The sequence below is a fragment of the Petaurus breviceps genome, unplaced genomic scaffold, assembly GCF_028583685.1.
Source record: "Petaurus breviceps papuanus isolate PSGF00001 unplaced genomic scaffold, PetGlider_PUasm1.0 118, whole genome shotgun sequence".
In the NCBI taxonomy this organism is placed as follows: domain Eukaryota; kingdom Metazoa; phylum Chordata; class Mammalia; order Diprotodontia; family Petauridae; genus Petaurus; species Petaurus breviceps.
In genome coordinates, this window is record NW_027185616.1 from 19,144,014 (window position 1) to 19,157,566 (window position 13,553).

The following is a 13,553-nucleotide window of genomic DNA, read 5'->3' on the forward strand; positions in this document are numbered from 1 at the left end:
CACACACACACACACACACACACACACACACACACACACACATTTGATCCAAATGGCTTTTTTCTTTCTTTGGTAAAAAAAAAAAAAAAAAATCAGACACATACCCTTCTCCCTCAGCATCAAGTGCAGCAGCCAATTCAGTGAAGAGGAGACCAGTCAGGAAATGCTGCTGACGGTAGTCAGGAGACAGGTCAAACATATTGGCAATCTTCTGGTCCTGGAAACTGGAACAGGAGCTGGAGTTCTACAGAAATTCAGGAGACATTTTGGTGAGTGGCATGAGAAAAGACAAATGGCTGGAAAGCATGGATTAAGTAAAACTCAGGGGCTGCTGGTGGCCTCTTAAAAAGAAAGGTGAAAGGTAGAAGCAAATCTGAAACCAAACATTCAGAGATGGAATCTGGAGGGTTACTAGTTGGAAAAAGAAGTTGTGACTGTTTTTGTCATCGGAATGGCATAAACTTTTACAAAGAATAATGATCTTAAATAATCCTGACATTCATAACCGAAGGCTACTGTATTCTCTCCCAGGGGTTCTAAAAAATATACATTTCAATGTAACTGGCTTCCTCTGTAATCCTATGCATTTTTAAATTTTATTTGTTTATTTTTAATTAAAAAATATTTTAGACTCAAACACCAGAACATAAATACAGAATAAAGAGAAGAAAAACATATCATAAACTTAAATATTAGAACTTAAATACAAAGTAAGAAAAGGGGGGAAAAAGCATGCCATGTGCATTGCAGAACATAAGAGAGGCATCAAAAATATGTAATGACAAATTTTCATTTCAAGAAAGCCTGGATGATAAATAGTGCACATTGTCTTGAGAGTTGTCATCTTTTCTCTGGTTCCTTATAAGTTCTCTCTTGTTCTCTGACAACATTTTATTTTATTCTTTTTTCATCCTCCTCACCCCCCTCCCCGTGAAGGCTACAATTAAATGTGGATATATTTTTATATATACATATATTTTTTAAAGTTCATTTAAAAACATGATTCTGAGAAGGGGCCTATATGCTTCACAAGACTACCCCAAAGGGTCCATGACACAAAAATTTAAGGACCCCTATAGTCTAGAATCTAAGCTCTGAATGGGACTGAGTACAGTCTGAATTTCATTAGACTGGATCAAGATGTGCTCAGATAAGAGAATACCCAATTTTACTCAAGCATGGGAAATTTTTGCATTTTTTTCCAAGCCTATATCTCATTTAATATCTTGATAAGAGCCAGTTGCTGGAGGAGGGATGAGGATGACGCAAAGCTTGCAACCTTTGGGCTTGGTTTAGTTCTGCTGGCTTAGTAGGAAGCACGTATGTGTGTTTGCATGCGTGCATGTGTGTGTGTGTGTGTGTGTGTGTGTGTGTGTGTGTGTGTGTGTACTCAACACAATAGCCATTGGCAATGACCCCCCAAACTCAAACTGGTCAGGTATAGGATCTTATCTGGGCACAAGTCAGAATGAAAAATGTATTTGGTATTTCTGATTAAAAACAAGATTCATTTCAATTGATCCTGTCTAAATTATAGGAGTTGGCTTGGATGATTACAAATTTTTATCTTTTAAAACTAACACTCCATTCCATCATTATGTTAATAGTCATATCCTTTGGACCGCACCTGAGCTTGATGTAGGTAGATCCTTGATTCTGTCTAGGGCTATATCCTTTGTCCCTTTCCAAGGATCTTTACTCAATAAACAAAGCCAACCAACCAATCAATTCTCCAAATTTGGCCACTTCACTCAAGCCCTTACTTCTATTCATCTAGTTAATTTCTCTGGTAATGTATGATAAAAATAAAATAATGTGTCAATGGGATTGAGTTGCATCATTTCAAAAGAAGACCTTTTGGTGATCCTTTAATTAAATTTTTCTTGAATGAGGTCCAAGACAGGCCTATGTAATTAGAGGCAGAGTGGACAGAAAACTGGACTTGGAGTCAAAAAGACCTGCATTCAAATCCTGCCCAGACACTCAACAGCTGTCTTACTCTGGATAAATCACTTAACCTTCTCAGAGTCAATTTCTTTGTACAGTTTCTCCTCATAATATCTACTTCATAGCACTGTTTTAAGGACCCAAAGGAGGTGATATTTGTAAAACGATTTGCAAATCTTAGAGCACTCTAAAAATTTGTGCTATGTTATAGCAAACAGTTTAAGTTTCATATTTAAATATCATTGTCCTTCCTATTAATTTGATATTACACTTATTTTCTCCCTTTCTTTAACTCATCAACAACTACAAACATTTCACTATACAAAGAACAGCAACAAAAAAGGATTGTAAATGAAACTGTGAACTTGTTACTTCATTTGTTTTTTAGTGTATATTTCAATTTAACAAGGTAGGAACAAAGCTGTCCTATTTGTATAGGACACTCTTCAAAGTGTCATCCTTCTTTCTTCAGTATATGTATATATAACATAATAATCGATTATAATATAACATTATCATATCATATACATTTAAAAATGTTTATTTGATGTTCCTTTCTTCTTTTCTCTCTTTTCCCCCTTCTGTAATCTGACCCTCTAGCTTACTCTCTCCCAGCATGCCCTACCCAGGGTAAACTTTCAAGGAACTTGGACAAACTGAGCTGTTGGGGAAAAATAAAAGCAGTCAGGAAGAAAATTGGAAATTAGGCTAGACAGGGCAAGTGATGAACCTTGAACTTAAATTAGTTCCTGTAACTTCATTGAAGGAGAGAGTTCCCTAAACCATGTGATGGCTGCCAGGGATTCGTGAGTCATGGAAGGCAGGAATCCATCACATGAACATTTCTGAGCTTGCAATGCAATAAATGAAATATATGAAGAATGAGGAATAAAGAACAGAAATCATTCTCTCCAATGAGTTGGTTACCTGGGAAGAGATGGAGGGGTTGGGAGATGACGGAGCAGCGTCAGGGGCCATGAAGAAGAGGTTCAGATTGAGGTAATGTTCATGGCTGCAGAGGATTCTCAGAAACTCCAGCCTCATGGAAATCAGAGTTGGGAGGTTATTGAGCTTGGCTGACAACTGGGAGGAAAAGTGAGGAGAGGACAAAATTGTTTGTTACTAGGGCAATGGGATTTAGTTTGAATACCATGAAAAATCTTCTTTCTCTCCAAATCAAAGCAACCAATCTCATAAACATTAATGGGACAGTGCAATAGATGGAGGGTGAATGGCATTGGCCAGGGAAGCCCAAAATGTTTCAACCCATTAACTGTTCCTTTAATGATTTCAACTTCAGAGCTCCAAAATGAGGATATCCCCTTCCCCCCCCCCCACTTCCCCCACCTCAAGTAAACTACAAGGGCATGGCAAACCTGTCTGGAAAATGATCACAAGGTATTTTTTCACTGGAACATTTATAATTATTTATTTTATTTTATTTTTTTAACAAAAACTCCACTGTGTCTGAGAAACTAAATGAAAGGAGTCAACCCCACACCGGACCACACAAAAGTACGAGGTAACACGACTTGATCACTTTAATGCTGAAATGACTCTTTTATACTTTCTAATTAAAGGCCCCACTGGTAAATTCAGAAACATGCTCACTGGATGGCAAAATCAAAGGATTTAAAAAAAATATACTGTCTATGAAAAAGTGCCAAATAGTTTGCACAAAAGTGGGAAAGGGAAGTCTCATTTAAAAAAAAAAACTAATAAAAGAAAAAAAAACTGGTTGGACTTTTTGGGGAAACCCATCCTTCAGACCCCTTGAAAGCCAAATATACTTTAAAACCAAACAGAAAGCTCACACAGGTCCAAAGGAAAGCACCTGCTCTATTCTCCCACTGTTCCTAGTACATCTGGAGTTAGTGGCCAACAGCCCTGTGTGCTGTGACAGGGTTCCTACATGAACATAGAGATTACTGAGCCCTGTTCTACATTTATATAGTAACCTAGTCACAAAGTGCTGATGTTTTTCAAAGGGTATGAGGGCGGTTTCTCCCAAAAGTCCCCCTGTTTTTTTCCCCTTTATTCTTTTTTGTTTTTTTTTCTTTATTCCTTTTTTTAAATAAAACGTCTTCCTCCTTCTACTCTCCCACAAGTATTGCCTGACCAGAGTTGGAAGGGACCTTAGAAATCTGTGAGTCCAATGTCCTCATTTTACAGACGGGGAAACTGAGGGTCAGACAGGTTATGTTTTTGAGCACTAGTGGCAGGTCTCTCTATCACAGAATCACAGAATAATAATCCAAAAGGGACCTCAGGCAGCATGGTGCCATAGAAAGATCACTGGATTTTAAGTCAGAGGACCTGAGTGCAAATTCTGACTCTAATATTACCTGAATGACCTTAGGTAAGTCTTTTCATGTCCGTAGGCCTTCATTTCATCCTTTGTAAAATGAGAGAGTCAGTTGTGTGAGAGGTTTGGTCTGCATGACTGATAAGGCCTCTCTTAACTCTCCCACCTCAGTGCAACCCTTTCATATCAAAGATTAAGAAATTAGGAATGAGAGGGGCTAAATGATTTGCAAAATGTCCTGCAAGTAATTAATGTGAGAGTAAGGATGAGGAAAAAACCCTTTAGATTCTCAGTTACTTCTCTCCCTGAAGAAGAGAAGGAAGAGAGAAGAAAATAAAACTAAGGTAGGAAAAGAAGAAAATTAGGGAAAAAAGAGATGAAAGGAAGGGAAAAGAAGAAAAAGAGGTATATAGCCTCAGGTTCCCCTCTCTGGCTCTCATACCATCAATGATCTACCCTTGGTTTAGGATCATGAGATTTAGAGTTTAAAGGGAGCTGAAAGATCAGCCTTCATGAGCTTACTTTCTTCATTATTTTGCAAGGGAAGGGGAAAATGTAGTGCAGTGAAAACATCCATGGGTTGGAAGTCGGAAGACCTAAGTTTCTATCTCAATTCTTCCTCTTAATTAGCTGTGTGAAAGGACTGAGGATGTTTAGCCTGAAGAAGATAGCTTTCAAGTACTTGGAAGGCTGTCATGTGGAAGAGAGATTAGATAGGTTCTGCTTGGCCTCAGGGGGAAGAACTAGGAAGGAATAGGTATCCTTGGGACATAGTGGGCTCCCCCATATTGGAAGGCTGGTTGTCAAGTTCACTGCATTGTGGATTCTATTTTGGAATATGGGTTGCTCTAGATGGCTGCAGGGGTCCTTTCCAATTCTGAAATTCTGGGATGTTGTGATTCTGTGACCTTGGGCCAGTCACTTAATGTCTCTGAGTCATCCTAGGACTATCCTGATCAGATGAGACAATGTTATACAAAGCAATTTGAAAATCTTAAATTGCTACATAGATATTGATTATTATTATGTCAAAATGGTTACATAACTGTCCTGCCTCCACTGCCCCCAACATACATGATGGGAAGCCAACTTTGTTCCAATATGTTTTCATTATCAGACCAAAACATCTTTCCCAATAAGGATATAGCTTAAATTTGAAATGAAAGCTATAACCTGTGATTCCAAATGTCAAAAAAGGGAAGTATCAGAGAAAACACAGAGGGTAACTTCTCTCCCACACCTGCCTACGCACTCCGGAATCCCTTTGGTGGAATTCTGGAGGCTGTAGGAGACAGGAAATTCTTTGCACATGTGTGTCCCTAACAAGAATTCTTCTATAAGGTTTGTGACAGCCTTTGTGAATACTATTTTGTGTCTTTTTTAAAAAAAGATCTTATCACATGTACTGCTTATGACTGCATAGGAAATAAAGATTTTGAACCTGAATTATTCAATTCCTTGCACTTGGAATTCTGCAGACCTACCCAAAGGCTATTTTCATGAAATTTTTGCTGCATGATCAGTTGAAAAGAGAAGGCTACTTTTTTTTGTTTTGTTTTTTGGCGGGCAATTGGGGTTAAGTGACTTGCCCAAAGTCACATGGCTAGTAGAGAAGGCTACTTCTTAATTAAAATGACTGAATTTTAACTTGATGGCCTCTTGGTGACCACTGCTTTGTCACATGTAAGGGCTTCTGAGCCCCGTGAGTCAAAGAAGCATCCATATACCATGAGAAATGATAGTAATAATTGAATTGTCCAAAACCCAGACCTCGCTTCACTTAATATCTGTTCTGTCCTGCCACTGAAAATCAATCAGTTTTTAAGTATCTGGGGAGCGGGGGGTCAGTACCTCATTTGGGACTGACTGGACGCAGTCAGAAGTCTTCCCTCTCCCCCAGTTATTACATTGTTACATTTACTGCACCTATTTCCTAGGCCTGGTAGTCTACTGTACATGGTCCTCATCTTTGTCCAAAGTAATGCTTACCTGATTACAATAGTGTTTGATCAGGTTAAACACAAAGCCCCGATCCATTAGGGAAAGAAGGTCATAAAGGAAAAAAGCCAGGCTGATGTTGATTTTTTCTGCTTGATCATTTTCCTGTAAAAGAGGGAAATGACAATCATTTTGATATTAAGTAGCAATGAAATGGATGGGTCATTTGCTGGGGAACAAGGAAAGTTTGGTTCTGGGCCTAGTTTTGCTGTTTTTTGGGTGCATTTTAGCAAACTGTTTAATCTTCCTGGACCCCAATTTTTCCAATCAGTGATGAGAGCAGCTGTACTTGAGATGCTGTGAAAATTGGGGTAAAATTGGGGTGGCTAGGTGGCACAGTGAATAGAGTACCAGCCCTGGAGTCAGGAGGACCTGAGTTCAAATCTGGATTCAGACACTTGACACAATTACTAATCATGTGACTTTAGGCAAGTCACTTAACCCCAATTGCGCTCTTAAAAAAAAGCAAAAGAAATGGGGTAAAATTATTGTCAAAACTGTGGGTCTTCTTCAGAAGAAAGGGTGAGGAAAATGTCAATACTCCTGTGTAGCAAAATGTGACATGAGTTATTTTGAAAAGAAGGCATTCACGGTTTATAGCTTAAGATGGGTATTGACTTCATGATGAAATAAGCCGGAGAACACACCCCAGAAATCAAGAAACTTGATACAAAACTAAATTAAGGCAAACAAATTTTAGCACTCGACACTGAAACAGTTTGACTCAATTTATGGGAACGATCACTGGAAAGTCTATATGGCAAAAATGGAGATGGGATCTCAGAATGTCAATCAGTTAACAAGTTTGTTGTTGGGTCTTGCTTGATTCTTTGTGATCTCATTTGGGGTTTTCTTGGCAAAGGTAGCAGAGCAGTTTGCCATTTCCTTCTCCAGCTTATTCTACAGATCAGGAAACTGAGGCAAACAGCGTTAAGTGACTTGCCCAGGGTCACACAGCTAGTAAGTGTCTTAGGTCAGATTCAAACTCAGATTTTCCTGACTCCTGATATCTATCTACTGTGCCACCTCCCTGTGCAGGCACTGTAAGTGCTAGGCATATAAAGAAAGGCAAAAACTAACAGTGCCTGCTCTCAATATTATTGTAGGTGATGATAAAGAGGATGATGTTTTTTGTGTCCTGCAGCACCTTTGACATAAGCAAGTCTAGATAAGGAAACTCCCTCCACCAAAGCGGATGGCAACTGTTCTACAACTCATAGTTTTAAGAAATTATCTGGAGTATTAAGAAGCTAAGAAACTTTCCAAACGTCACATAGCCAGTATATGTTAGAGGCAAGGCTTGAACCTTAGACTTGCTGTCTCTCTATCTGCTATGCCATGCAACTTCTCAAAAATTTTATAAAACTCTGTGCGTGTGTATGTGTGTGTGTGTGTGTGTGTGTGAGAGAGAGAGAGAGAGAGACAGAGAGAGAGAGAGAGAGAGAGAGAGAGAGAGAGAGAGAGAGAGAGAAGCTTATTGTTGACTTTGGCTTTTACATCACAGTCTTTTTCATTAACCTCCCACCTCCGTCCTGTGAATCCTTCCTTGAACAACAAAATGGCAGGGCCAGCTAACTTAGCTACTATGTTTAGCAGTGTATACTATATACTGCATTCTGCATTTGTAGTTCCTGGAGAAAGCTGTATTTCCTTCTAATTTGTCTAGGACCTACATTATTCTTTAAAATTCAGGATTTGTTTTTTTCTAGTAGGTGACATTTTTAAGCCAAAGAGAGAGTCAGGGTAATGCAAATTACCAATGTTTGTGTGAAATCAGATTTGTAATGGTCTCCTACCTTTCATGCTCTTGATTTGTCAGCTATTCTTGTTTTATTTATTTATTTTTTTGTGGCAGTTGGGGTTAAGTGATTCGCCCAAAGTCACACAGCTAATAAATGTCTGAGGCCAAATTTGAACTCAGGTCCTTCTGACTCCAGGGCCAGTGCTCAATTCACCGTGCCACCTTGCTGCCCCTACTTCCTGTATATTATATTTGTGTCCCTCATAGTCAGGGATCATCACCAGTTGCCTTGACTTATGTCTTGCCACTGGACTCCAATGTCTCTGGAGGAGAGAGTGAGGCTGATGACTTTGCACAACTCTGCCTCACTTAAATCCAATTCACAAGCAAGTCAAAACATCACCCTCCTGAAGTCATTTGTCATCTTTGAGAAAAAGGGATGAACAACAGCAATCTTTATGGTTATGAAGATAAATAAGTTCCTTAGGATCTTTACGAAAGGATCATTCCATGATGTTTTCCTGTCACCATGATGTGCCAGCTAGCCAGTCAGCTGGGGGGGCTTCATACCCTGGTTATAAAAGCATTGACAGGAAGGTCTGGAGGCGATCAGAACTTCACTATTTACTACCCACTTCCTGGATGATCTCAGGTCAGTCCTGACCTCTTTGGGTCTGTAGAATGAGGGAGTTGAATTAGATCGTCCCAAATGTTCCTTCTGGATCTCAATCTAGGATTCTAGGCTTCCACAAAGCCTTGTATATAGTTACCTCATTTTTTGTTTCCTCAGTAGAAGCCATTTGTCTTTATTGAATGGCTGAGGAAAATGGACAGGAAACTCAAAGCCTATGGTCTAGTTCTGGGGTATTTTGGATGGTAGGGATCAGGTCTTCTCTTACATCCTCCTATATGTGACTTAGTATAATGATATGCTCAGAATAGGCACTCATATTCTTGAATAAGTAAAGGAACGTTATGTTTTACTAATTTAATGCATTTTAAGTTTGGGTTAGCTCCTTGTTCATAGGGATAGCCTAGCTTAGCTATGGGTATGCTGGGGACTTGGAGTCAGGAAGCGTTGGGTTTGGATCCAACATCAGATTCTTGCTAGCTGTATGAGAGCCTAGTCAAATCATTTAACCTCTGAGAGGCTCATAACTTTTAAGTCTGTAAAATGCAGATAATAAAAGTGCCTACGTAATAGGTTAATTGTGAAGCTCAAGTGAGATAGTTCAGTTAAAGCACTTAGAAAACCTTAAAGTGATATATATGTATAGATGCACATATATACATGCATATATATATATATATGTCATCTATTATTAGTATCAATTTGCTATGTGACCTTGGGTAAATCATTCACTTGGAGACAGGAAGAATTGAATTTGAACTGGGAAGAACCTCAGATACTAACTAGTTGTGTGACCCTAGACAAGTCTCTTAACTTCTGGGAGACTCAGTTTCCTAACACATAAAATGAAGATGAAAACACAGCTAGCTCAAAGAGTTATCATGAGGCTCAAAGGTAATAACGTATATAAAGCACTTTGAAAACCTTAAAGTGATATATATATATATATACACACACACACATATATACATACATACACATATGGTAATAATGTATATAAAGCACTTTGAAAACCTTAAAGTGATATATATATACACACACACATATATACATACATACACATATGGTAATAATGTATATAAAGCACTTTGAAAACCTTAAAGTATTATACAAATGTCATGTGTTACTTTTTTTTCTTAATAATAATAATAATAGCTTGCTGTGCAATCCTGGGTAAATCATTCACTTTATCTGTGTGTCAGTTTTCTTACTTGCAAAACAGAGATACGACTACTTTCCATGAGAGATAACCAAAGGGAAACAGCTGTCTAGGGCACTGGCCCTGGACCAGTTCTCAATAAGGACCAATGTGTAATCTACATTTTGGCTTGAGTTTCACAGTGACCTTTTGAGGTTTCACGAGGAGGGCTGCAATTTCAGAGGTGACCACATTAACAATAGTTGTGATGTCATCTTTGAAGCGATCTGAAAAACGAGTTCTCCGAAAATTATCCCGTTTGTCCATGTTATGCACATACTGGGCCATGCTCTTCACCTTTAGAAAAAGAAAAAAAAAGAGCCATCAGAGAAATTGGAGGCTTCCTTCCACAGCTTTTTAAACATGAAAAGATGAACTGTCTCTAAGAGTGAATTCTCCTCCCTTTCCCCACTTTGTTCTCCAGGACTTCACATATAGGGGAAGTGCTCCGCTAGAACATGCCTGAATTAACAAATATTCCTTACATATGAATATCTTTCATCCTGAGATGATTCTCTTCTTTCTGCCCAAACACCAGTGCAGGGGAGTCCCTCCTTCTAGCTAGTTTGCTGGGGTACATTCTGCTGCCCTGGATATGGTGGATATATATATACATACATACATACATACATACATATATATTCTTTCCATTACAATGATAGGAAAACATTTCTTTTTATGATAAATTTGGTAGTCAACAACAAATGTAAACATTTCCATATACAAAGGACAAAAACAGGATTGTGTGTGAAACTGGATTTCTGTTACACATTTTATTTTTTTAAGTGTACATTAAATTTAACAAGGTGTAACAAAATCGACCTACTGGTTTTACTGTCTGAATTTTTCTTCTGTCTTGATGCTTTTTTTAAAAATTGGAGATCTCATGTAAATTTTCTTGTTATATCTAAAAATTCCCTATATCAATGAAATCATAGGTTCTGTGTCTGTTCCTAATTCTATCACTATCCAATCATTGTATGTCTTGTCCACCTCCACCCAGGAACCCAACCCCCAATCCTGAACCCTTGGCCAAATAGAAGCCCTCCTTTGTAACAAATACATATAGTATGGCAAAACAAATCACCGCACTGGCCACCTCTGACAACGTGGACCTCATTTTGCACTAGTAGTCCTTCATCTCTCTGCCGTGCTTCATCATCAGTCTTATAAAGGCATGAATAGCCACTGCTGTGATCAAAATTCTACACTCTTTCAATGGTCTTATCCTTTGATACTATGGTAATTATGGTGTGTAATTATTCTCCTATTCCTGCTCACTTCGCTCTGTATCAGTTCATCCAAATCCCCAAGTTTCTGGGATACTATCTTATCCATCTTTTCTTATGGTGCAATAATATCCCATTACAATTATACACCACTTTTTGTATAGCTAGTTTTTGTATATCAGTTTGTCCAACTGATGGACAAACCACTTTGTTTCTGATTCTCCACTAGAACAGAAATGGCTGTTTCTACAGGAAAGGTCAAACAGGAAGGGTCATTTCCTCCTGCCTTTTATTTCCTCGGGGGTACTGGTGTTACTCATTACTTATGCCTAATAATTGGTATCACTAGAACATTGGGGATGTATAGTTTAGTGACTTTAGGTCTATAGTTATACATTTCTTTGCAAAAGGATTGGACTAATTCTCAGCTCCACTGAAAGCTCATTAGTGTCTGTTCATTAGAATGTGAGCTCTATAAGAGCAGGAACCACACTGATGACTTTCTTTGCATCCTCAGTGCTTAGCATGGTGCCTGACACACAGTAGAAACTTCATAAATGCTTACTGACTGACTGTGCTCCCGTGGCATGTTCAACAACCGCCATTTTCCTCTTTTGTTATCTTTACTAATCTGATATGTGTGAAGTTTAACTTCAGAATTATTTTAATTTGCTTTTCTCTTATTATTAGTGATTTGGAGCATTTTTTTTCATGTTTGTTGATAGCTTGCATTTGAGAACTGCATAGTCATTTCCTTTGGCCACTTGTCCACTGGGGAATGACTCTTGTTCCTATCTATTTGTATCGATTCTTTATATGTCTTGTATAGCTGACCTTAATAAGAGAATTTTGCTGCTGAGATTTTTTTCCAGTTAGCTGCTTCCTTTTTAATTCTACCTTCATTGATTTTGCTTGTACAAAAGCCTTAAAATCTTATATAAAGGAAATGTCTGTGAAATTTTGTTTCTTGGTGCAGACAAGCTGGAGGGAAGGAAGGGAAATTGTTAATCCCTTCTTCCTTATTGGGGCTGTGACAGGAGAAATATGTATTTCTGGTATCCTGAGATTGTAATGCAAAACACATTTTCCTAAAGACTCAGTATTAAACATTTATAGCATTATTTCTTTCTACTCCTGTACTTTTTCATTGTAAGTATATCCTATTTCAGCTATAAGCTTTTGTGGGTTGGCTTGGGAATGTAATTATCATCTATAACATTATTTCTAGGGGAAGATGCATGTCAGGTTCTAAACATCCAACTTACAAATGAACTTTTAAATCATAGCCAGCACATATATTGGGGATATCCTGTACCATTTAGTCTGTGTGGGAAGTGCTGTAATGAAGTAATTCATGTTTTGATCTTTTTGAAAATCACACAGCCTTCTTAGCATCCATGAGATCTAAGTGACAATCTGATTTGAACACATTTTGATGAGGACTGGGGTGAGTTTAGCCCAATAAGGCTGATGGGAAAGGAGTTGGTGGTTTTAGGTAGTTCCTCATGCCCAGATACCTACGCTATGAAGTCATCACCATGAATGAATGACTGCAGGTTGGTTGCTAGGCAGAGTCAACCTGTTAAGAAATGACCCTGGAAGGTGAGCCACCCATGTAAACTGGGAGGTGGCCCCTCTAAGTCAAGGTTGGAGGAGGAGGAAGGGGCAAAGGAAGGTGTGTGGGAAAGTTTATTATACAATACTACTAGACACTATGTGGGAGACCTCTTATGCATAAACCCAAGAAAAACAAAAGAAGGGAGACAGGATTGTGGAGGAAGTAGGAGGGAGGAGAAAAGGGAAGAAAGGAGACAGATATATAGAGAGAGACAGAGACAGAGAAGAAGGTGAGAGATGGGGGAGGATAGAGAAAAGGTGAGAGGAGATAGGAGAACGAAGAGAGAGGAGAGAAATGAGAAAGGGGAGGGAAAGGAGAGGGAGAAAAGGGGGAGAAAGAAGTGTGCTCTATTTTTTTTTTACATTTGATGCTATTGCAATATGGAAAGGGATATAAGAAGGCAAATATATTACAAAAATCTATAGCTCCAAATGAAGAATGCTAAGATCTTTCAATTCAAATGCTTCCTTTAAAAAAAAGGCCAAAAAGAGACCTGCATAGTCTCATATAACTGTTCTGTGGGATTATTGAACTGGGGTTGGGAATAATGGGCTCAGTCAGAATCATGACCAGAGTCCCACTTTCTGCAGAGATCATCACTTTTTCCTACAAAAATGACCTAGAAGGGACCTAAGAAGACAATGTCTCCTTTTCCTGGGCCAGCTCAATTTGAACACTGTGCTCCCTGACAGGAGCCTTGCTGCCCTATCAAAATGCAGAGCTTTTTAAAGGACATTGTTGTCCTTGGTTTCTGCCAGCTGTGTCTGGCCACTGCACGGGCAAACAATTCTCACAATGCTGCACTTCCAACTCCTGGCCTCACTCCAAACTTCTGGACCTCAGCTGCTGGATGCTCTCACTCTTCCCAGAGCAGGGGGGGGGGGGA

General features: G+C 38.8%; 1 protein-coding gene across 2 annotated transcripts in view; it reads right to left on the reverse strand.

Moving 5' to 3' along the window:
• DOCK8 (dedicator of cytokinesis 8) overlaps nucleotides 1–13,553 on the reverse strand; it is a 329,548-nt gene that overhangs the window by 73,790 nt on the left and 242,205 nt on the right. For both annotated transcript variants that reach the window (XM_069086859.1, XM_069086866.1), the window contains exons 25-28: nucleotides 9,968–10,117; nucleotides 6,242–6,355; nucleotides 2,875–3,030; nucleotides 105–244 (exon numbers count right to left, since the gene is read on the reverse strand). In XM_069086859.1, coding sequence (XP_068942960.1) covers nucleotides 105–244; nucleotides 2,875–3,030; nucleotides 6,242–6,355; nucleotides 9,968–10,117 — 560 coding nt within the window. The remainder of the gene's footprint in view (nucleotides 1–104; nucleotides 245–2,874; nucleotides 3,031–6,241; nucleotides 6,356–9,967; nucleotides 10,118–13,553) is intronic.